Here is a 24,818-nt window from a genome sequence, read left to right as displayed (position 1 = left end):
GCCCATGTATGAATGAAAGAAATCAAATGTTGTCAGCAGAGCTTCTGTAGTTCTTAAAAAGGATTCAGTGAGGTAGTTTTGGGGGTGCACTTTTATGACCTGGTGCTCTGGAGATTGCAACTGCTTTTGTATCTCCCAATCTATATGCTTCTGTCTTTCTTCTCTCCCTCACCCTCCCTCCCTCCCTCTCTCTGAGTAGAAAGAACCTTTAGTGTTTTGTTTTTTTTCCATCCCTCTATTCCCAAGGGTTTCAAATGATTATATATAAGCATTTTTATCTTTATTTCGCAGAAAGAAAAGCTGAGTTAGAGAAATCAAGCATGTTCTGTAGCCTTAGTGAGCAAAGAGTGAGATTGAACGTAGAATTTATATTCTGGGGCCTCCGGTGGTGTTTTAACCCCAAGAAAGGAATTTTTCATGTAAGAAAATGTTTCTGATGGATTTGTCTGCATTGGGAATAGTTTTTTATTTCTCTGATCTTTTCTGTATCTGACAAGCTTCAGTTAACTAAAGTAGAACATCACACTGACTGTTTTGCTATAAAGGTATCCTACCGGATAGTAGACAGCAGCATAGCTGCAGGTGTAGTAGCTCAAAAGGAATGCAAAGCAAGAAATTGTATCTGAAACAACTGATGGAATCAACAACATAGTGTTTTGCCAGGGTAGTTTGTTTTGGCATTGCTTCCTAAAACAAAGACCCTGAATTTCTTAAACATAACTAAAGTATCTGCTGATGGGGTTAAAATAATGCCCTCTATTGGGAAAGTCAAGTAGAGGCGCATGGCCCGTGCTTGAACCCAGCAGCGCAGGGGTAAGCACACATTTGGCTCTGGAATGCTCAGCTTCTCCATGTGCAGGGAGAAAAGGAGAACAAGAAAACAATTACTTTCTGCCCCTTCACCAAAACTGTTTTTCAGACTGGCTGCTTCTCGTCTGGGTGAACTCTTGTTCCTCTAATGCTGCTTTTGCTTTTGAATTACTGCTCTGGTGGTCTTCACTGAGACAACAAAGCTGAACTTTCCCTTTTAACAGAAAAGATTTGTATGTTACAACTGCCCTCATTAGTGCAAATAATGGCAGATCTAGGCCTGGGAAAATAAAAGCCACGGGCCACCTGCATAGTTATCCTGTTCACTCATTCATGCATTTGGCTGGCTGCAGCATTTTGTTTTACTTTGGGTCATGTTTGCTTTGCCATGCTTAAAACCTGGGCTAAAGGGGCAGGGATTATGCCACTGACAGTCCAGCTGTATCACCCATTGCTGCTAATTGGTCAGCAGCAGGGGACTTTGGGAGCACTCTTAAAATCCTCAATTCTATATTTTGATAAGAGAAGCAATTTGAAATCCATAAACACAAATGTGTTCCAGCTTATGCCTCCTGGAACTTGATCAGATACTTAAATACCAGCATCTTGATACCAGCAGTTTCAAAAACAAAGCTCCCAAATGTCAGGAACACTAAAACCAAAGCAGAGAAGATCTGCAAAACCAAGCCTCAGCAGTTGCACAGATTCTGTGAAATGTTCTTTTTTTTAATTACAGCTGCTCCTTGTTGTGTTTCAGTCCATAAAAATGATGAATGCATACTTCTTAGGACATCACCAGAAATTAAGAATAATGCCACCTTTTTTCCAACAGTAAAGCCTAGGAAACCTTAGAACAATTTTATAATTCTTGCTTCCTAATGCAGCAACGTATGTCTCAAATCCAGTGACCACTTAGAGCACTGATAGTATAGTATGAGCATACCAAGAGAGATCTATGTACTAGTTACTACAACTCATACAGCTGTTGTCCCTAGCTGTGTGAAAAGAGTTTGAAAGTTAAGTTTTTCTGTTTCCTTGTTGTCAAACTTTGGCATATAGGTATCCTGCAGTACTAAAATGAATTAAGGATGTATGTTGAACAAGTTAAGTGTCAATATGGGACAATATAGAATGAGGGAGTGGTGTTTGCTACGGGAGTTGAAATAAGGCTGAAGTCAGAAGGAAGACTGAATGAATACAAATTTCCTACTCAAAAGTGTTTCGAAGTCACACATTTTGACCTAGTGGCTTTTAAAAATATGATCTTAATGATTTCATAGACGGAGATGTTAGTCCACACTATTTTCTTTTTCCATGTCTGTTTTCAATGTTCAGTTCAGATGGGTAACCAAAAACCTGTGTTTCTAGAGGTCTGTAATTGGGTAAGTCATTGATTGCATTAGATTGTAAATAATTAAAAAAAAAAAAAAAAAAAAGCTTGTTTTATCCATGATTTCTCTTAAAAGCAAAAGAAAAAATCCCAATCAAACAATTTTCTCTGAATAGTTAAAGAATCATAAGTGTTCTATTTGGTGTCATTATTTACTTGAATCTCCTATTTTCACTCAATTTGCCCAGCATTTTCACTCAAGTATGCCCAGGCAGGAGAGTTTTACGGTTCTGTGGAAGATTCATAATGACTCAGCTTAGCATTACAAAGAGCTCTGATAGATATCCTTTTACAATATGGCTGTTAATGTTGCGGTGGAAGGGTGCTAAAAGAACTGTGTACGAGAGTCTTGCATAGCATCTTCACTCAGCACATATAAATGAAAGCCAAATATTTAAGGAAATTATTTGTCAATTTTTATACAAAATAGAAAATGTAATTGAATTGAATTGGTAAACCTCTATTTTACTTGAGGGTTTATTGCAATACCACCTAGTAACCAGGTGGTTCAAAATTTTATGTGATGTTGGATATTGTATCAGCACAAAAGCATGAATTCTGTACTTGATTTGTATCACTCAATAGTCAGTGAAAATGAGAAATAGGAAAGACAGGGTAACTAACACAGTGTGCATGCTGTTGCCAGCCACTGGGGATCAGTAAAGTACTACTCATAGTCTCAAACCTTCGTACTAAGAGATGCTTAATAGTTGCTTGTCTTTGTCCTGTTCTAGATTGTTGGAACCCTGACCCACACTCACGACCTTCCTTTACCAGTATCCTAGGCCATCTCACTGCCATAGAAGAGTCTGGTTTCTTTGAAATGCCCAAAGATTCCTTCCACTCCCTGCAGGAAGACTGGAAACAAGAGATCCAAGAGATGTTTGATCAGCTCAGAGCCAAAGAAAAGGTAAGTGAGTAAAAAAAAAAGTCCTTGCTTATGTTCTCTGGCTTGTAGTTCTCCTATTTCATCATTCAAACAGGGATCATCATTTAGTGCATCCCAGCACTAGATTTGTTTGTGCTTTACTGCAACTTGTAATAAGTCCCTGTGTCAATAGCTGGTTATGATGCACACTAGTGCAGAGTCATAAGTCAAATACATGTCTGCATCCTTAGCTGCTGCTCAATACAGTAGTGAGTATCGTGTCCGTTATACACTGTGCAAATTGCTGTGATGAGTTGACTTCATTGTTTAATACATCTGATAATTATTTCACTACCAGTATCTTAACTAAGAAGTCCAGTAATAATTGTTAATAAAAATAGGAGGAATAATTCCAGATATATACTCCAGCAAGCATTGCAGCTTTGATTCTGTCAGATTTGTGTTTTCTAGGTCGTGGGCACAGCCAAAGTGGATTAACTATAATAAACATGAGTGCTAACAGGGGAATGGTCCAACAACTGTTGTAAATGAAATCTGTTGGGTATATAGCAGGGAATGAAGGTCCTAGCAGGAATAAGAAGAACTGTGATCATCAGTCTCAAGGAGTGGAAGTTAAGCAAAGAGGATGAAGTTCTGTTCTTCAAACATACTGTCAGAAAGAAAGCGCAGCTTGCTGCATCTGTTTTAAGGTCCTTACGGACTGTGCAGATGTTGGAGTGAAGTACTGCAGGGGAATTATTACTGAAGTAGTAGTAGTTCACTGCCTCTCACCTGAAAACATTCATAATATACACCCAACTTGATTTGGGCTATAAAGTTGGGTTTAGGAGGTATGTGTGTGAAGGGGATGATCTTGAGTTCAGGGGAGAGAAGCTCCAAAACAGTTCATAAAACATTTCTAAGCACGTGTTATAGTAGCTTTTGGATGAAAAAGAAAAGCTAGTAGGTGTTTCCGTGCTGCACAGTACGGTCCTTAGCATAAATGTTTTGGAACAGTTCTTGAAAACCAGAAACTTCAAAAGAGAAACAGATGAAAAAAACGAGTATCTAGACTGCTCTCATATTTTGAGTACTGTGTTCCTCTACAGCAGTGGGGAAAGAGATTTAGTATCCTATTCACCTCATGAGTAAAATGAACTAAACCTCTGTAGTGATGGCACAGGTAACAATTACATTACTAAAAAAAAATCTACCTGATGAAGAGTTCAAATTGAACTTCATCTTATCTTTTTACCTTCTGTGATGGAAGTAGCCAGCTGGAGATAATTATTCTGAGTGCTGAATTCGTTTGTGCTTGTGGTGAGAGGAGTGCAGTGAGAAGAGCAAAATATTTTGAGATCTCAAGGACTGTTCAGTTGATTCATTTCCTCAACAAAGGAGAGGTCAAAAACTTTGCAATGCGGTTCTTTATGCTTAAGAAGCTACCATGCTTGGTGGAAACTGATGGGAATGGCCTCTTCACAATGTTTTCTTTATTGATTTTTATGTTAGAGTTGGATTTTGTGCTATTTTATGATGCATGACTTGGTTATTTTTAAACAGTTTAAGACAATACTGAAGCTAACATATGTACTTAGTGAACAGGAAAGTAAGGATTAATTCTTTTCAGAGTTAAAAATAAATATTGCAAAATGGGTTCCCATGAACATGGTACTCTCTAGTGGTGCTTGAAAACATGTGCACGTCAGGATATCCAGCATCTTTTCTCATGACATTGAATTTACGATTTAGTGCCTTTTCACAAAGTCAGAATTTTTGAGGTCGAGAGGGACCTCTGGAGGTCATCTGGTCCAGCCCTGCTGCTCAGGCAGGGCCACCTACAGCAGCTTGCCCAGGACCATGTCCAGGCAGCTCCTGAATGCCGTGTGGTTTTTGAATACCGCATGCATGCCCGTTACTTCTTGTACTGTCACTGGGCACCACTGAGCAGAATCTGTCCTCTGTGCACTCTCCCTTCAGATAACTATACACATTGATGAGATCCCCCTGAGCCTTCTCTTCTCCAGGCTGAACAGTCCCGGTTATCTCAACCTTTCCTCATAGGAGAGGTGCTCCAAACCCTCCAGCATCTTGGTGGCCCTTGGACTCTCTCAAGTATGTCCATGCCTCTCTTGTACTGAGGAGCCCAGAACAAGGGACAGTACTCTAAGTGTGGCCTCACCACAGAGTAGAGAATTTGGACGTATATTTTTAAAGAAATTTTAATGCAAAAAGTTAATACTGATTAGAAGGGCCTTGAATGGCAAGTGCTGAAGTCCTTTAGCATTATTTTTAGGTTTTTGGCTTTCAGATGAGCCTTTAAACAGTGGTGCTAGCAGTGCAATGAACATAAGTCACTGCTGCTGTATCTTCAGAGTGGGTAGTAGTACTGTAAATGCCCAGCTCATGAGGTAGCTTTTCTTTTCTCCTTTCTGATCTCCCTGCAGGAGCTTCGCACATGGGAAGAAGAGCTGACTCGTGCTGCTGTTGAACAGAAGAACCATGAGGAGTTGCTTCGAAGGCGGGAACAGGAGCTGGCAGAGCGTGAGATTGATATCCTGGAAAGGGAGCTCAACATCATCATCCACCAGCTGTGTCAGGAGAAGCCCCGGGTGAAGAAACGCATGGGGAAGTTCAAGAAGAATCGGCTGAAGTTAAAAGATGGCAATAATATTAGCCTGCCTTCAGGTTGGTGGTGCAGGCAATGTCAGGTGAAATGGGAGGAACAAGTGAACCTGTAGCTTTGGTGCCTCCTTTGTGCTGACACTTAGCATTAGAAAGTATTGGATGTACTTTGGGAGAAAAATTACTCCTGGCATCAAGAAACTAAGTTTGATGCTCTTGTGGGTAGCATTCCCCAAAGGCAACAGTTCAAAGTATACAGGAAAAAAAGTGAGTTTGAGATGTTTCACTTTTAGTTGAAAGGCTGGATATGGCTCATAGCAAAAACGTTGGTATTGCAGTTTAGCGTGGTGCAGTTTAGCATGTTACAGCTCAAAATGTTCAGTTTAATAAAGATTGTACCTTTTTTTTTAAAAAAAAAAAAAGTATGTTGCTGCTTTGGGAATATTTTACAGAATGCAGCAGAAACCATAAGCTACTGGATTTTTTGCTGCAGGAAACTAAAAAAAAAAATAATAAAATACCAAAAACCATGTTGATAGCTGTGAGACCACAGCACTACACGGCTAGTTCATATGTGAACTCAAGCTAACACACAAGTGATCTCTAATACAATCCTGAAAGAAGTGTTAACTACTGGTAAGGTGTCAGGGATGTCAGTGCCTTCATGAGTGTGAACATGTATTTGTCCTGAAGGAACTGTGTATAAAATGGGCAGCAATTAACTGTAAAACTTTAGTTTTACATGGGTTCTGTAAATTTCACGCTTTGAAGGTTATGATAAATGATTAATTCTTTTTCTTATATTAAAAACAAAATAACTGTGTCTTTCTGCTTATGTTTTGATTTTTTTTTCTTTTGATAAACAGATTTCCAGCATAAATTCACTGTGCAGGCTTCTCCAACGATGGATAAAAGGAAAAGTTTGATCAGTAGCTGCTCCAGCCCTCCTGCAAGTCCTACCATTATTCCCAGACTCAGGGCCATACAGTGTAAGGAGCTCAATGTAGTATTGAATTTGGGAAATGTGCAGTCTGTCAGCGTGGTAAGATGCCAAGATTCCATATCTAGGACAGGACTGTAAAAAAATGTTCCGAAAATGTTGGCCTTGTGCCCTGCATGTATGAATTTAGAGAGACAAATAGTGTGTGTTGGCAAGTGGGAGTGGGGAGTTGGGTTTTGTGTTCTTTGGAGTCTAAGCCTCACCTATGTTCTTGAGAAATTGCTGCTGGACTGTACAGAAAATACATTCCTTGGATGTGCAGGCTGATGTTTAAAAGACTAATTTGGAGAGGAGATCTGTGAAACATAAGTGAAGATGATTAAGTTACTGATGGAAGGACAGAAAAACAAGGATGGTAGTCATGAAAGCAGTGTTCCCATAATAACACAAAATTAGGGAGATAAACGTGTACTAGAAGAATGAAAGGAATGTTAGCTGATGTGTAGTGTTTGTATTGGATATCATGACACTTGTGTTTCTGGTATCAAACTGGTATTTCTAAAAGAGAAACCAGTGGAGAAATAAAGCCATAAAGCCTGTCTGCAGTAATTTAAAGGGATCTGGTTGTTAGATTAGTGTCGATACATGCTGAGAATTATGTGAAAGAACCCCAAATGGACACTTCCGTTACTGTTCTTCTGGCTTGTGTTCATTGCGTTGCATTGGGACCAGCCTGTTTATCTATTTTTCCCATTTTCCCACTGTTTTTCCCACTTGTTTAGTGACTCCTGCTGAAAGCAGTAAAACATGGGGACGAAACTCAGTCCTTCCAAAGGAGGAAGGAGAAGAAGAAGAGAAGAGAGGCCAGAAGAAAAAAGGGCGCACGTGGGGACCAAGCTCACTTTGTCACAAGGAGCTAGGTGCAGGAGAAGATGGGTAAGAAGAGAGGGCCTGGAATCAGTAGTATCCAGGTTCTGAAACTGGTTATGAGCTGGCTCACAGGAGATTTGCCTACCTTCTTGCAAGCGCTTTTCTGCTTACAGATTTGCTGTGCCTGAGGTATTAGAGATCCAAAACAGAGACCCATGTTGCATTAATTGCCTTGCTAGAGGTCCAGTATAGACCTGATGCTTTTGCTGTTCGCTATTACCTTACGTCTTATTTTAAGCAGTAAAACTTACTTTTACACAGCTCCTTAGCTGCGTAAAACTATTTTACTAGGTTTTCTTTATTTTCAGGCTCAATTTATTGTAATTTCATATCATACCTGCAAATATTTATTTTACAGTTCTCAACTATGATTTTTAGAAAGATTTTCCATGATGCTGTTTAAAAGTATCTGTAGAGCAAGTCAAGCATCGTCTTTTCCAGCTTTTTTTAAAGAACACATGTACCTTCAATGAATATGTCCTAAAAGTGATTTTCTGCAGAGATGTGAATTGCACCTGGCCCTTTTTTGTAGATTCTTGTTCTGTGGCGCCATTTTTTCTGTGAATTATTTTTACCCATACTCAGATTATTGATGAAATGCTGCTTACAACAGAGGAATATTTTAATGATCTAAGACTCGTGAGAGGTTTCAATGCCTCATGATTTTTAGTGGAATTTGAAGGAAGCTTTTTCCGCTGCTAAATTGATAGGTTGACTTTTGCCATATTTTCAGCAGGGAAAACAAGATAACTAATACGATAGTTTTTCTTTAATATTGTGTGCTCAGGTGTGAAACTCCTAGCAAACAGATGTTTATATAATGTATCACCACTGCAGTATTCTTCAGGAGGGCCTAAATTTAAGCATTCAGTGCTCAAGAGACACTAGGTTAATGCCCTCAATAATAGGCTTTAACTTATGATCAGCCCTGAAGTGGTCATGCAGTTGGACTAGAGGATCTTTGAAGGTCCCTTCCAACTGAATTGTTTTATTCTATTGCAGTGACATTAAACTACATTCTTCATTCAAAGTACTTTTGACATGTGTTAACAGGGCAATGTGAAGGAAGCTTCTTTGGCTGCTGCCTGTGCTTCATCTGTAATGTAGACAGAGCATTGCATTCTTCAGAATTAAAACATGCCATATTTTCAGTCATTAATTATTCAAAAAAAAAAAAAAAAAGGAGATTACTGAAGCTGATAGAGAAACACTTCGGCCTTGAAATAATAATTAGAATTTGGGTAATAAAACTTTTATTCTGTTTTTCTGGTCCTTCCACTATAGTCTGAAGAACTGAATAGCTTTTGGGTGCAGACAGCTGAAAAGGAGTTACATGCTAACTCTGTCTGCTCTTAAAATTATCCTGTTCTCTTGAAAACTGTGGTGATCTGTACTATTCACCACCTTTTCCAGGAAGGCATTTTAAGACCATTGCATTTTGCAAAGTATCTGAAATATGATAATGTTACTGAGAGGGCAGTGTGGTTAACATACAATGAACTACTGCTTCTCACTGGGATCATGCCAGACTGCAGATCATTGAAAATGAATAGGGTTGCAGTAAATATTAGTACCTTGGTTGATAGAGTGCTTGCTATTCTTATTTTTTTTAAAGTCTGATTTGGGAGAACGGGGATAAAAAAAAAAAAAAGTTAATTGAAGGCTAAACTTAGCATAGAAAAGTCCAGTGTAAGCTTTCCACATGACACTGCTGGTAACAGCAGTGCTGCTGTTCCATCTGCCTATGTAACTCTGGGATGAAGCCAACTTGAATCTTCATCTTTACCATCCCTTTCAATGTATTTTCCATAGGATGTAATCAAAAGTTTATGCAGTAATTACACTATAGCAATTGCTGTGAACTTCTCTAGCATGAGTTAATTTACTTATAATTAAGTAAAGCTACTCATGAACTGATTAGAGTCATTATTCACCCTTCTGCATATATCTTTGAGCATAAGAAATATATACAGCAGCAGAAAGTTGTAGCATATTCTCAAGGATATCCTCTGCACAGGTCTTCAGTGTCTCCTGGTAGTGTTTCATTACGTAGCTGAGTGTAGTATGGAGGGAATAAATTGCAAAATAGTAAAATCATGTGGCTTGTCTTTCTCAACAAGTAGGATTCAGTACTGTGCTGTCTGGGTTCAAGTTCATAACAGGGTACTACATATACCAGAATGATTAATGTTGGGAAAATGATGAACTTTTGAGACAGGTGAGAACTATATGGGCTGCTTTTTGTGTAATCTAAAACTATTCCGGAATACTAGAAACAGCGAGAACTTTTGAAAACTAATGTCTATAGAATGGTGATCAACCAACTGAACACGTGCTGAATCAAGCTTAAACCTTGTGACCTTGCTGTAGTGATAGAGTTTGTCTGATGACAAGCATGGCTTCCCAGTTAGGTAGAGAATAGAAGAAAAATACATACCAAGCATGCTTAACCTTGAAATCCTGGCACGGAAGTCATCTTAGACATGCAGAATGACTCTTGTGAAAAATGAGAATCATGAGAGAGTTCATTACAATCCTTCTCTTACAGAGAAAGGAGGATATGAGCGTATATAAGCTGTCTCTTTTCAAAGAACTACACAAGTTAGTCATGCAGCTAGAAGAGGTCTCTCCTACTAATTTTTCAGTTCTTTCAGTAACAAAGAGATGCAATGGTATGTCCAGTTGGGATCATTCAGACTATCCATAGATATTTTTGTCTCCTTTCACTTCAAGTTCTGACTGCACGAAGTGCTTTTTAGGCTTTTCGCCAACACCGATCTGTTTCACGTTGGAGTTTGTAGAAAGGCCCCATAGATATCCCAGTTCAGAGAACATTAATAACCAAAGAATGAAATGTTGTTGACTTGTTGATGTGTCAAAAAATTGTGCAACGTAATGTGGTAGTTTGTGATGTCATGGAAGTATTGCAGGGAACGAATAGGATGGTGATCAAGAAGATCTATGAATAGGGACTACTAATAAGCTCAGGTGCAAAGTAAAATGCCTTTAAACTCGTATGACTTGAAAGCAGGGATTTACTTTGGTTTGTTTGTTTGTTTTGGTTTGATTTTTTTGGTTTGTAACTAAGAAGCAATGGCATGATATATGGCATTTAGTTACCTATTTTTCCATAATCTGTAGTTTATGCTTTTAACTGCCTGTACTTCAGTGCAGTGTTTTCTTTAAAGGAAAAGTGTTGGGCCTTGTGATATAGAGGCATCTAACTCTGCTGTTTTAATGACTTCAGTGTATTGCATTCCTATTAAGTGATCTTTGATTTTCATTGCTTAGTTGTATTTCACATGGAAATGTTTTTGTAGATATATTTTCCCTCCTCCTGCTGAGCACTTTCTGTGCCTGCCATGGTAGGTTTGCCTTGATTTAAAATTAAAGTATCTCATCTAATTTCTGTAGTGGTGCTTTGTATTATTCTTCATTCATAGCCGTGGTTTATCAGCAGAGATCTTTTGGCTGCTGTGCTGTTACAAATGAGGGAGGTGTTGTAAAATGCCTTGCTATGGGAGGACCTTAAATCTATGCAATTAAGGTAGATACATGCATGAGCTAAACAGAGCAGTAGAGAATACGGAAGGAAGGAATGAAAGGTTATTGTCAGCATTGTACATTTTATCCTGTTTTTCTATTATTTCAGTCTAAAAGCTCTGGTAGAAGGATACAAACAGTGGTCATCCAGTGCACCAAACCTAGGGAAGATCCAGAGAACTGCACCTGCTTTTCCAGGATTCACCAGCTTAGCGGAGATGGGTAAAGGATTTCACCAGACTTGTTATGCTCATCTCCACTTCTGTTCACATTTGAATGAACTTTTCCTTTCCTGACCTTTACCTAGTATCTTACAGCAATGTTTTCATTTTGTTGGCATCTGGCTTTTCTTTATTCTGTGTGAAATAACTTTCTCCTTCTGGATTTTCTTTTTGTTCATCTCTGTTCTTGCATTTCTTATCTGTCAAGCTAACAGGCTTGTCTTAATTCCCTCTTAACTCCATGTTACCTTTCAACTCCTTACCTGTTAATATTTAGCTGAGCAGTATGGTTACATCTTTACTTGCTGGGAGAGATCCTTATCATTTTCCTACCTGGTCACTCCTGACTCCCAAACATATAAAGTTTAGAAATAACTGAAATGTAGATTTCTTTTGATATGCTGTTCCTTAATTGATCCTGAACAGATCAGCATGCCAGTAACTTCCACTGTGATAGCGTTTTCCAGCTACTTGTCTCGGCTTACCTGTTTGGAGACAGCAGTTTGTGTTTGGCAGTTGGTGAATGGTGCTTGTGCTGAGAGGATGGTTGCATCTTCTGAAAAGAAGTTTCTCGTGTATTTGTAAGTCAGGGAATTTTGCCTGTGAATCTTATATCAATGCAAAGTATTTCTTATATTTGCTTTTCAGATGATGAAGACAGCGAATGTCTTAATGGGGAGGGCAAAGTGCACCCTTCACCTGGGCACAACCAGTCATACCTCTGCATCCCATTTCAGAAGAATGAAGACTGGGATGGGCCTTCTAGTGATGCCAATGATGAGTCCACGCCTGTGAACTCTGCTACTAGCACCCCACAGCTGACACCCACCAACAGCCTCAAACGTAGTGGCTCCCACCACAAACGGTGCGAGGTTGCCTTGCTTGGCTGTGGAGCGGTGCTGGCTGCTGCAGGCCTGGGGTTTGATCTGCTAGAAGCAGGGAAGTGTCAGCTGCTGATTGAAGAGGAGCCAGAGCCACCCAAGGAGGAGAAGAAAAAGCGTGATAGCATTTTCCAGCGAGCTGGACGCCCGCGCAGGAGCACTAGCCCACCTTCCCGAAAAATCTTCAAAAAAGATGAGCCCATGTTGTTGCTAGGCGAGCCATCCACATCCCTCACCCTTCTTTCCCTGTCTTCCATTTCCGAATGTAATTCCACCCGGTCCCTGCTGCGCTCAGACAGTGATGAGATTGTGGTGTATGAAATGCCTGTCAGCCCTGTGACAGTCAAGGCTCCCTTGCCAGCCATTAACAACCCATTAGTCAATGTCCAGATTGAGAGGTTCAAACAAGACCCCAACCAATCCCTGACTCCCACGCATGTGACGGTCTCTTCCCACACCCAGCAAGGCGGGCACAGGCGCACACCTTCTGATGGGGCCATCAAAGGGACTGGACTAGTTGTCAATGGGTGCCCAACCAGTGGATGCCCTTCCAGTAGCTGTTTAACTGGAGCACTGGGAGCAGGTAGGTTTTCAGCCATCTTCCTTTTCCTCTTCAGAAGAAGGGCCCAAACAGTATAATGACAAGTTAGGAAGTAAACATGTTGCTTATACAGTATCTGTGGTGATGGCCACAAGAAGGGCTCGTGGATGCTGTCTTTTCACAAATAATGAGTGGAGTAATTCAGTAACAATCTGTTCCATCATTACTACACCAAGGAACTCTGCTTCACAATGCTGGGAGGTAGAGTATGTTGTTTCTTAGACAAAGATGATATCAAGGTACAACTGCTGTTCATTTTTAGAAGTTCCTCAGAATTCCATCTGTTGCCTTTATACACTTGTTTGTATTGGTGTTAAAATTTCAAAGCAAATTCTAATCTTTGTGGTAGCAAAGACTGAATCTCTTAAAGTAGTGTGGGGCTGAGCCACTGTTGCTCTTACTGCTTTGCAAGCAAGAGGGATTTTCCTAGGTAGGTAGTGTTCTGCTTGTTGCAGTCTTTAGGAGTGGCTGTGACTTGATAAGTTAATAAATGCTTTCCTGTTTTTCTGCCCTAGTAATTTAGGGAAAAGGAGGACTAGAATATGAAATTAAAGCCTGATTTAATTAGACTTTTCCCAATGGTAGAACAAAATATGAGGATGTCTGTAGAAAGGCAGTCTGCAGTAAAATGTGGGTTAATGCAGCTGAGAATACTCATTAAAATACTAATGAAAGTTTATCTTGTGTTTTAAAAACAACCAAACAAAACCAGGAAGTGTCCACAGTAGATTTTGATAAATGACTCTTCCAGGGAATTTGTCCAGCTCACTGCAAACAGGTGTCGCACATCCTGCTGTGCAAGTGTCTCCCTGATCCATTCAAGCCGTTAATGGTTATGTACCCTCCAAAGGATTTGGAGAGTCCTCACCTCTGATAGGAGGCCAAATCCATGCTCTCCAGTCTGAGGATGAAGAAAACAAATCAGGAACGAACAAAATATTTTGCCTATGCTAGGCAAATGAAACAGGCGTTCCACAATGTGTTGAGAATGATGTAGGAATAAAGAAACCAGTTATTTGCTTCAGTCTTGAAGATGTGGAGGTTTTAGATTCTGAATGGAGGCTTTCTGCTTTCAGAATATTTTCACAGTGTACATACAGTAAGATCTGTTGGAACCTTTTAGCAGTGACATCTAACATGTTTCCCTCTTCTTTCACATTCTCCATTTTGGATAGGTGTATTAAAAACACCTAGTCCAAGTAGAGATCCAAATGAGGTCCCTCGCCTGCCAGACCCCAACCTTGTTTTTCCTCCAACCCCGAGACGATGGAATGCACAGCAGGACCCCACACTGGAAAGACCCAAGACATTGGAGTTCCTGCCTCGGCCTCGTCCCGCAGCCAGCCGACAGCGGCTTGATCCCTGGTGGTTTGTGTCACCCAGCAATGCCAAGGGTGAATCTTCTGCCAACAGTTCAAGTACTGACACTCCGAGCAATCTGGACTCTTGTTTTGCGAGTAGCAGCAGCACTGTGGAAGAGAGACCCGGACTTCCCGCACTGCTTCCTTTCCAGGTGGGTCTTCCTGTAGAGGAGCGGACACTGTTGGACATAGATGCTGAGGGGCAGAGCCAGGACAGCACCATTCCGCTATGCAGAAGTGAACTTAACACACACAAAGCTGCAGCATATGAACTCAAGCAAGAATTCTGGTCTTAGTATGAAGTCCACTGGGGACAGTAAGCCTCTCTAAATTCACTCCTACTTTTTGCACTGAGAATGCACTTTGAAGACAGATGAGATGGAGGGATGCTACAGAGATCATATGGTGCTGCCTCTGCTGAAGATGTTGTTCGACTGCCTGATTGTTGTCTGCAGTTGGATGTAACTTAGCAACTCAAAGCTGCTGACCTTTGCTGTGGGGTTTTTCTGTAGTCTTCCCTGTCCTCTTATTGCAGTTTGTATCTGCAGTAAGCTAAAATTATCATATCAAAGTCTTTGTTACTGACCTTATAGGATTTGGCACTTGCAGTAAGTATACTGGTATCTATCCTGGTATTAATCAGTATTTTCAAAACTCAAGTACTATAATACAGCAGACAACAGTGTTTATTTTCCCAAAGATTCCAGGACAGAAACAAGTTGTTATCTGGAGACTACCTTCTCTAAAACGTATCATTAGATAGGCCTGGAAATTGTGGTGTCCCCACTGAAGGAGCAGAAATAGCTATCTTACACTTGCTTGCCCCGTTTTGCTCATGTGCTAGTGCAAGGTGGAACAGATTGCCGAGGAAGGGCATGGCATCTCCATTGATGGAGGTCTTGGAGAACAGTCTAGGCTGTTGGGAATGAGTAGATAAGTTGATCCTGGCTTCAATGTGGAGTAGGTGGACATTGATCTCTTGAGGTCCCTCTCAGCCCTATTTTTCCATGACCCTTTGCTTTCAAAATGATGAAGGGGAATAGTACGACTACTCACTCTAGCTTGCTTTTCTGTTTTGAGCTCTGGTTCCATCAGCCTCCTCTTTTTTTTTTTTCCCCTGTACTGCAGGCTCATAGTCAAGCTGTCTCAGCTTTGGGAAGGGAATTGGCAGGAATTCTTTCTTTAAAGCTGTGTTGGCTTGCAGAAGTAAGTTATGTCCCCTCGTTCTTTTTTTCTTCCTTCCTCCTTTCTTACTCTTTTTAAGGAGTGGTCCTTGAAACCCAAGACTGCTCTTGTGCACACTGATATTTGTTGAAGGCTCTTTGGAAATTGAGACTTGTGTTGTTAGTAGTTGGATTGTGCAAATAGGAATCAGGACATGTGGATTCTGTCTTATTTAGTCACTGACTCACTGTGTGACCTTGGGCAAATAATGTAACCTCTCCGTGCCTGAATTTCCCCATCTGTAAATAATAGGGTTAATACCTACCTCACGGGGGGGGATGGGACCTATCTAATTTTTATAAAGTCCATTGACATCTTTGCATGGAAGGCATTATAGACATGTAAAACATTTTTGTTTAAATCTGTAAAAGCTCCGAAGTCTGGACAAGGAACAGACCCCTCTCTTGCAGGAGGAAGTCACACAACTAAGGTGTGCCTATGATCACAGTTTTATTTCGAGACTGCAAGTGTGTCTGTGCCCAACAAGTCTTTCATATTAGCTTTAATGAGAGCTTCACTCTTCCCCACTTTCAGAATTATACATTAGGGATGTGGCCTTTACGTGAGATTATTAGGGGAGTCTGCTTTATTGCAGGGTACAGCATATCTGTTCAGTTTTTTGTACAGATCTCTGCTCATTCTGCTAATCTGCTAACCATTTGGGTGCAAATGACTGACTTGATGGTGCTGCCAGTGCTGCACTCACCCCGTTAGGGAAGTCTAGGCCTGTAGTGAAGGCAGTGTAGCTGAAGGCTTTCTTGCAGCAGCACAGACAACATGATTGTTCAGATGTTTGCAACCTTATGTTAAAAACCAGCATGTGTGGGGAAATACTGTCTTTAGTTGTTTTTTAATTCTGAGGGCTAAACCCAGCATGTTGCCATTAGTCAAGCGCACCCTTTTGTCAAGCAAATACAGTATGTTACCACAGAGAGAAGTCCCATTTCTTTGCTCATCTCATTCCACAAAACTTGTTTAATGGCAGAATTACTCTTTGCCTGTTCCACTGAATGATCCAGAGTTAGCCTAGAAGATGTTACAATGGCTGCTGAAGCTGGATGGACTGTTGACTGTGTAGGCAAGGTACTCTGGTGCGGGGCTAAGAAACTTTAAAAAGAAAACTTATGTTTCTGGCACTTGTGTTAAACGTAGGCCTTTAGCATTTTGGGTTTCTTAAACATGAGGGTGGGGAACCCCACAAACAGATGGTTAATTTCCATTGTGCTGTAGAAACAAACTCAAAGAAAGAAGCCTGGTCAGAATTTGGGTCAGAGGGATTAAAACTGCCGAGTTCTCATGGTCTCCCTTACCCTTTTAGAAAGTCTGAAGCAAAACTGGATCAGCTGTTCTGAAGAGTTACACTTTTTATGCAAAAAGTGTCACTACAAAAGTCATTGAAGTGGCCTCTGCTCTCCAAAGACATCATCTGGAATATCTCTTTTGTGTAGGAAAGTTAAAGAAGAAACAAAATGCTTTCCTTCTCTCTCTCTTTTAGATAATCACTTGGTGAAGGTGGTGTGTAGCTAACCTGTTTTTGTTCCAAAGGGCATCTTCCCTAACACCAAACGGACAGCAAAGGAATATAGAGTGGGCAAGGTGACAGAGTTTAAGGATCCAGATTAGGGTTTCCAGTTTAGATATTCCGTATCACAGAGCTGCCAGAAAGATTGGGTAGGACCCCAGTGCTTTCCAAATGTTCCTTGGAGGCAGTTATCTTAATTGAATCTAGCATGTGAAATAAAACAAGGTAGTCTCTTCGAGCATTGACCCATAAATGAGTCTTCCACCTGTGATCGATCCCTGGACTAACCTGAGGTATCAGGCACGAGCTGTCTTGCAAAACAAAGCTGTAGTCTTTAGCAAGTGGTGGGATATTCTCTGACAGGCAGAGGGCTCTCAAGGCAAAGAGTTGTCAGGTGTTTTACTGTATGCATCCTGAAATCTGAGGCCATGTGCATATTAAAGCCAGGCAGACCCTTTCCCTGTATGCATCTTGGCCTGACATCCTGGCTTGATTTCTCTCCTGCCTTAATCTGTTTGTTATTTTTCCATCCCAGCTGCGGGTGCTGAGGTTCCCCAAATCCCCAAAAGAGTTCTTCACTATAGTCCACTAGGTACTGAGAAGAAATGAGCCAGTCAGGAAGCTCAGATATTTTTTTTACTGGTTATTAGTATTCCCGTTTCTCAGTGAGACAAAAGTTTCGTTATTGACATACCTTTCTAGCAGTGTTCTTGAGAAAGATGGTGAAAATCTTGCTATAAAAATAAATGTATTTTTTCCTTAAATACCTGAATAAGTTGCACTTTTTTGCTAAGAAGCAGAAAAAGAGAACACGAGATCACAAACCACTGAGCAGTTTAAAACAATGACAAAAGAATGGAATAAAATGTGTTAAAGTAATTCCAGGACTCAGAAAGAGGAAATGACGTTTTGTAACTGATACTGAGTATTAAGATTGTTGCTGTGAAAAAAATTAAGTTTGGAAATACATATGTATTTTCTTTTAAATAGTTGGCTGGCAATATATGTCACTAATTTATGTAACTGTTTTAGGAATTTAGAATATTTTTGCCAACCGTTCAAAATATGCTATCCCTGCATTCTGATTTTCCTGTAAATTGGAGGGGAAAGCACAGACGTAGCAACAATGCAAAAAAATACAGTTTTTTACTAAATTTCTACTGGTTTCACAGAAACTGAATGTGGGACATGTAGAGAGAGAAAAGCTTTTGTGTCAAAACTAAGGCGGTAATAGTTATGGATTTTTTGTAATATTGTTGCTTCCTATGGACTGCACAATGCTCTGTTTTGCCATCAAGGAGGTCTCATCTCCTTTGATCCTTTTCAGAGGTGCAAATGTAACTTTTTATAGGTATCTTTTTGCTTCAGATTATTATTGCAGTGGGTTGATATTCAGTGTGGGGCAGGGAACCTCAATGAAAATATTCTTTTTGAAATGGTTTTCTAACAAAATGAGTATTTTCAAAGTGAATTTTTCATTATTGATGTGGAAAGACCTGTACTGGTTTGGTATGCTTTTATGATGAAGTATTTTTCTGTACCTCTAGGAACGGGAGTAGTTGCCTTCCTCTTCATAGCATGCTGTTATCTTAAGACTTTTTGGACAATACTGCGTAGAGATGTTACTTCGATTGTCATGAAACTGGATACCTCTCATTCTGTTGAAGGTGAGGCAGTAATGGTTGAGCAGAGAAAGGTCTTTGCCATCTGGAGTGTTTTATTAAAGAGAAAATGACAGGAAACCTCCTAACATGAGCCACCTTTCTTTCTCTTACCCAACTTTTATTTGAAACATATTTCATCTCTGTGGGATGAATATGGGAACTGGAGACCCATTAGATGTATAGAACCAAACATAATACAATATCTCCAAATTCAGTGTTAGCTTGTTACTTTTGTAAGTAATTTTAAGCTCATACCAATGTTTTTTTCTTTTTTTTTCCTTTTTTTTTTTTTTTCTTGGAAACCTTTCCTCTTGGAAAAATATGCTTGTTGCTTTTTAAGCTATTCCATGCATTTTGGGTTTATTCTTAAGAACTCTTCAACTCTGTGGCGTATAGGAAGTCATATCTTGCACAGTGATATAGGTCCTCCTTTCAGCTTCAGTTTTTTCAACATGAAACAAGGAAACCTATATTTGGAAATGAAGATATCTGATCCTTGTTGCTACAGGGTAGTTGCTTTGCTTCAGTATTTATAACTCGCTTAAGGCTATAATTTGGGTAAAACTGGATACTAACTGTGAGGGCAGAGGCATGTGTTAAAATACAGTTGCAAACCAGCAATAAGTGCAGCCTGTATGTTCAAACAGAACCAAAACATACTCATGCTGTCACAGAGGATAACGTTAACATTTCCTCAACCTTTGGTTCATTATATAGTTAAGATATCTTTAAGAAATAATGCCTTCCTGTGCTTTTCTTTTAAGTTTACTATGATAAGATTAGAGTAAGCTGGTTGGCACAGCCAGTGGTCTTGTATCTAGCTGGAGAGAAGGTATTTTTAATCAGGTGTTTATCATTTTTCTTTTTCTGTATCCAGTATTGTGGTTTAGATTTTCCTTGTTTATTGTGGTTAGCAAACAAAAGAGTCTTAAGAACTTGTATTTGTTTCCTCAGCTCTGCTTTCACAGTTTCACAAAGCAATACTGAAATGCATTTATAGCTTATTTTGCTGCTCCCTCTTACGAACACACTAGTAGAATGTCACATGCTGCAGTGTTAATGTGCATTTGCTTTTGTTTTTTCTCGTGCTCAGCTTTTTTTAAGCAGCTTTGCCATTGGTCAGAGAGGAATACAGCTTCTGAAATCGCCTACATCAGCTTTATTTTTGTATTTTAAAAACATTCATTCCCAAGCTAAGAAGCATGTGCTTGCTTATAAGGTAATTTCCCACTGGTGACTGGGTGGTGGATCTCATGTAGCTACCAGACTTCTTGTTCCTTCCTAACAGGTATCCTTTTTTTTTCCACTAGTAAATCTTCAGCACTTCATCAGTGTTGTATACAAGAAACATGTTTCGCCTCTTTCTGTACGTTAATTAAATATATATATATATATATATTCCTTTGGTTCCAAATGACCAGGAACATCATTTTCCTACTGAGTGTGGCTTCTTGGGCTGGTCTTTTTTAAGCCTGTGAGTCACCTATGTGTATTTTAGGTGCATCCATATTCCTAGGTGCCTTCTGTTTCACATGCATCCTTGCTAGGGCCTTAGGTTCTTTTTTTGGAGGGAACTCTTGGATGTAGCTTTCAATACTGTAGTGTTATCATACATCAGGCCAAACACCAGCACTGTAAGCATTTTGTGTCCTCCCATTTGCTGACTTGTGAACACCCCTGTGGAAACAAGTGCGCTATCATTAGCTCTCCTTATCTCTTGGTTAGAATTCTAAATACATTATTTCAGTGGCTGTCCCTATCCCATCTTAATCAGTTATTAATTCATGATACTGTAATATTATGGGGCCTGAGACAGAAAACAACACTCGTTTTAGGTGTTCTTTGACCTAAAAAAATTTCAAGGTAGAAGCATAAAGCACAGCTGGTGGAAGTGAAGGTGGAATTTGACAGAAAATAGCCAATACATGGGTAAAATTATCATTCTTTTGTAGTAAAACAGCCGGAGGATAGAGAATACTAGCTGCTTGGTAATCTCTTGGCATCATAGGTAAGTTGGGTCCTAAAGAAGAATTTGAGGATTGTGTAGTGACTTTGTTTCTGGTTGTCTTTATTTTACCCTGAGCTACCTCATTTGTAGCGATGGAGTGTGAAGAAAGGATAAGGGTGGATTTTTTTGGTAGGAATTGTTCTAGGTAGTTGTAGGCAGTTGAGGCTGGAATGATGAGAGGACAGAGGAAAACACTTGTATTTGGCTCCCTGGCATTCAAATTCCTGATGGAAAAATGAAACCAGCAGTTCAGTTTGATACGTTAAGGTTATATTTACTTTTATTACATAGGTCTCCAAAATAAACAGTAAATGACAAGGTAGAGGGCATGTTTCCTGATGGTTTTCAACCCGTGGAAGAGCTGAACGCCTGCAGTGTGGAAAGGTGGTGATTTCATACTGGTCACTGCTGCAGTTAAAGGTGAAAGTATGTTTTTTGAAATAGATTTTTTTATACTCTCTTGCGTTCTTTAAGTGAACCTGTATGCAATCCTGTTTCCCTGTATTCGCTGCTGTTTTCCTAATATATTTGATTTTAATACAATTCTCATACCTGAATGCTAATAATGTGCAGACAGTCCAATATAGCTAATACTAAGAAACCATGACACGCTTTTAGTGTGTAATAAGCTTGAAGTGGGAACCTGTTGGTCTGTAGCTTATGGGTCAGTCGGATCCTAGCCCAGCTATCAAGTGGAGGCTTAGACTAGATCTGCAGAAGGAATGCCAAAGTTGTATTTGCTTAGAATAAGTTACTTGAAAAATAATAATGCTGGGGAAAAATGTTCCTTCATTATTCAGAAGTACTTTTCTAGCATCTTGTCCATGCTTGAAGTTTAGCTTTCAGATACTGAGAGCCCACATTGTTTTTAGTAGTTGGCTGAAGCCCCAGCATAAGACCAGGATAAAGTACTTATTTATGCTATTTAGGAGTGATTAGCACTGTCTCCTTGTCCTACCTTGATTGTCCCGATTTAGCGTTTTCTTGAGACCAGATGCTGAGGTTGGGTAAACTAACCTTGCCTTGAAGCAGGAGGGGAGAGACACAGGTCTGAGAAAGAAGAAACGTTGCTCTAGCCATGTCCTAATGCTTTTTCCTCTCTTAGTAGCAGAGGTTATCATGGAGCAGAAAGACATACCAGTGCTTTTTCAGAGTTCACTGATAAGAATGCTGCTAATGTGAGATTTCAGTATATAAACAACTTCTTTGGGAACCCTTGTAATTGGTTTCATGTCATTGAGTTTCAAAACAAATAGGGTATCTGATTACTGTTTGGCTTAGCTCAGTTGCACACTGATCTTCTTGAGTTTAACTGCAGTTGGAGGTGAACTGAGCTTTTTCCTTTGGTTCTTCTGGAATTTCATAGTTGTGGTCACTTCTCAACTTGGGGGTAAGGTATCGGGATGTTTCTTCCTAGGCAGTTTGTGTCACAAAATGAGTTCTCTTGACTGATTGCCCAGATGTTCATAGTAGGCTTGTATTTCTGTCTTGCATGCTTTAGTGAGCAGCTCTTAAAATGTCAACATGGTTAGCATTTGTATCTGAATAGGGCAGCTAATACCTCTGAGCTGATTTTTCACTCTGCATCTAAAGCAGATGTTACTGCATCAGTTCTGCCATTGCTCTGTTTTCAAGGTTATCTTGGCAACCATAACATCCAGAAATCCTAGGCTGTGAAGAATAACTCAGCAGCAAAAATAATAATAATAATAGAAAGCATACCAGTGTTTGCCAGTGGAGCAGTTGGTTTGGCCAGTGCTCTTTACAGAGAGTAAAAGCCATTTCTGTGCAGCATAAGTCTGTCTGAGAGACAGCTAAATTCCAAGTGGAGAATATACCTAGGTCTGCTTAAAATCAGTGCCCCTCATAGTTGTCAGTTTTAATAAGAAACCATGTAAAGCTAAGAGCATCTAGTAGTAAAAAATTGTATTTGGGGTACTGTCTTTTAACTAGAAAGGCAAGAGGCCTCAATTCAAGGAAGCTATTCATCTCATAATTAAACATCACTGGAATCAATGGAATGTATCTGGGTCCAAATACACAAGACCCTAAGTCAGCAAAGCTATTCTAATCTGAACTGGGGTGTCTGTAGAGATGAATGGTGAAGGACCAGCCTCTATACTTTGTCAGAGGAAGTTCCTTCACAACCTTCTGGGTTTGATTGCCCTGACTTGTGTGGCCTTTCCACGCCTGCATTTGCCATGCCTGTTTGACTGCTAATTTGTACCATAAACAAGGGAAGCTTTGAGAGAACGTTCTGACACAGGAGGGAAAAGCAATGACTTCTGCACTAGCAGATAGCTAGCTGCAAAGGGGCAAGAAGTGGTGTGTGGAGGTTGTATGTACAAATGCTGGTGTTAAACCTGAGGCCTCTTCTCAGTTTTTTTTTCATTTCAAAAATGCATCCTTCCAGGCTGGTGGACAGACCTGACAAGTTCGATAGTGATCAACATCCACCACCATTGTTAGGTTCTTGGGTTCTTTTTTGTCAGCTGTTGGCCCAGCGTCTTGTGCTGGTGTGTATGATTTCTTTGCTATAAATGCAGAACAAGCTGGGAATTTCAGAAATATTTTGAGTGACTTAAGTTGAGAGGCTTATATGGATTGGGGAGGGCAATAGTGGTAGAAAAATCAGGGAAACTACCTGTGCTTTTAATAATGTCTCTTCTGTGGCTTTGAAAGTCCAAGAATTTCTAAGCCAGAGAATGTATTTCCTCCCTCTTTTTATAAGCTATGTCTTTCTTTTGCCTTATTAATTGTGGATCTGCTCCTGCTTCTGTTTAAATCCAGCTGCAAAAATCAGTGACCTGACTTTCCTAGGTACAATGTTGTAAATCTGAAGAACCAGGTGAGTAGATTACTCCCAGTGTAAGATCATGCCCACATGTCCATTCTTTTGAGGTATGGGATAGTTCCTGCTTGTGTTGAAATTCCTTTGTGGAGCGTGTTAGGTACTTCGTAAGAAACTCCAAACTCTGCAGGACTGGGATTCATCTAAGTATTTCAGTCCATTTGTGGAGACCTCCTGTATGTCTTCTCTTCTGTTCATGGTGTTCAGAAGTCTGTTGCTATGGAAGTAGCACCTGAGGGTGTGTTTTGCCTGAAGAACCTGTAATGAAGCAGTTGTGTTAGCAAGTGCTAACGTACCCCAGAGTTGAGTAAACTAATGGAAGCCACCGAGTTTTTCTTGTTTGTGTGATGAAATGTTGTCAAATGAAGTGATTTGTTGGAGCCTTCCTTTAACCTCTGTACAGCAGTAAGCTTAGGGGAAAATAAGATTGCATTATTTTTTAAAAAGCTTTATTTGTGACCCGGCCTTGTTGCCTCTGACCCTCTTGGGCTTAAATAGTTAAATTATATTAATGTCCAGTTTGTTTCACTGTAGGTAACACATCAGCTGAATACTCTTGTGCATAATCTACTGTATCTTTCCTCTGTTCTGTGTCAATGTATTATGTGTATTTGGATTACAGTTCTTTTTTGTATTAAATTATTTTATGTTATAGAACAATATTTAAGCAAAGCAAAGAGCTAATGAAAGTTGTTGGCGTTCTGAGGTTTTTTTTTTCTTTGCTTTTTTTTGGATGTACTGTAAATTGTAAACCAAGGATGCCAAGCAGGCTTGGTTCAATGGCTAAAATTATTGTATTACAGTGTAATGCTGATCTAGGCCTTGTCTCAACACTAGAGCACACAGACTTGAATAAAACTGTTATAAAAGTGATCATCTTTAGGTCTGGAGTCCTTGTCTTTGTGCTTCAGATAATTTTGAACAGGTATTTAGAACACTGGTGTCATTACCTTGCTATGAGGAACTCGTATTCTTTTCCCAGTGCCAGCACAGGCTTATTTTTTGCTAGTCATCTTGGTTCTGATCGGCTGTTCCAGCCCTGTTTGCGCTTAACCCCACACAGTCTAATATCAGACTTGGCACACAGTACCTGTCTGCTAATACACTTCTAGCTCTGAATAGGGTAAAAAATTGCATACCATTTTAATTAAGGTTAATATTTCTGTTCTATTAGCTTAAGATTTTTGTACTCTGTATTTAGCACCACAGCCAGAAGATGTATCTGAATGCCTGGATCTGGGGCGAATGCAGTAACACATTTTTTGCATGATGACATTTAACAGATGGTTCAGATTCACTTCTGATGCAATGCCTTTGTCCTTGCCACCTTACTGAATAAGGCCGTGTTGCTGGAACCAGCATCCCTTCAAGATCTTTCA

At 39.9% G+C, this 24,818-nt stretch overlaps 1 protein-coding gene across 4 annotated transcripts in view; it reads left to right on the top strand.

The window, feature by feature from the left end:
- Window positions 1-24,312, top strand: part of MAP3K9 (mitogen-activated protein kinase kinase kinase 9) — a 57,486-nt gene extending 33,174 nt beyond the window's left edge. The window contains exons 5-12 of one of the 4 annotated variants that reach the window (XR_004751197.1): window positions 2,935-3,110; window positions 5,516-5,756; window positions 6,560-6,682; window positions 7,416-7,569; window positions 11,216-11,328; window positions 11,976-12,791; window positions 13,985-14,778; window positions 18,464-24,312. Coding sequence is in view for 2 of the 4 variants with exons in the window: in XM_035327097.1 (XP_035182988.1) it covers window positions 2,935-3,110; window positions 5,516-5,756; window positions 6,560-6,682; window positions 7,416-7,569; window positions 11,216-11,328; window positions 11,976-12,791; window positions 13,985-14,466 (2,105 nt within the window). In the remaining 2 variants the exon portion in view is untranslated. Of the gene's footprint in view, window positions 1-2,934; window positions 3,111-5,515; window positions 5,757-6,559; window positions 6,683-7,415; window positions 7,570-11,215; window positions 11,329-11,975; window positions 12,792-13,984 lie in introns of all 4 variants that reach the window. The other 3 variants (XR_004751196.1, XM_035327099.1, XM_035327097.1) reach the window with 3 other exon arrangements.
- Window positions 24,313-24,818: the final 506 nt, after the last annotated feature.

Source organism: Oxyura jamaicensis, chromosome 5 (genome assembly GCF_011077185.1).
Source record: "Oxyura jamaicensis isolate SHBP4307 breed ruddy duck chromosome 5, BPBGC_Ojam_1.0, whole genome shotgun sequence".
Taxonomy (NCBI): Eukaryota; Metazoa; Chordata; class Aves; order Anseriformes; family Anatidae; genus Oxyura; species Oxyura jamaicensis.
This window is presented reverse-complemented; position numbering and strand designations above follow the sequence as displayed.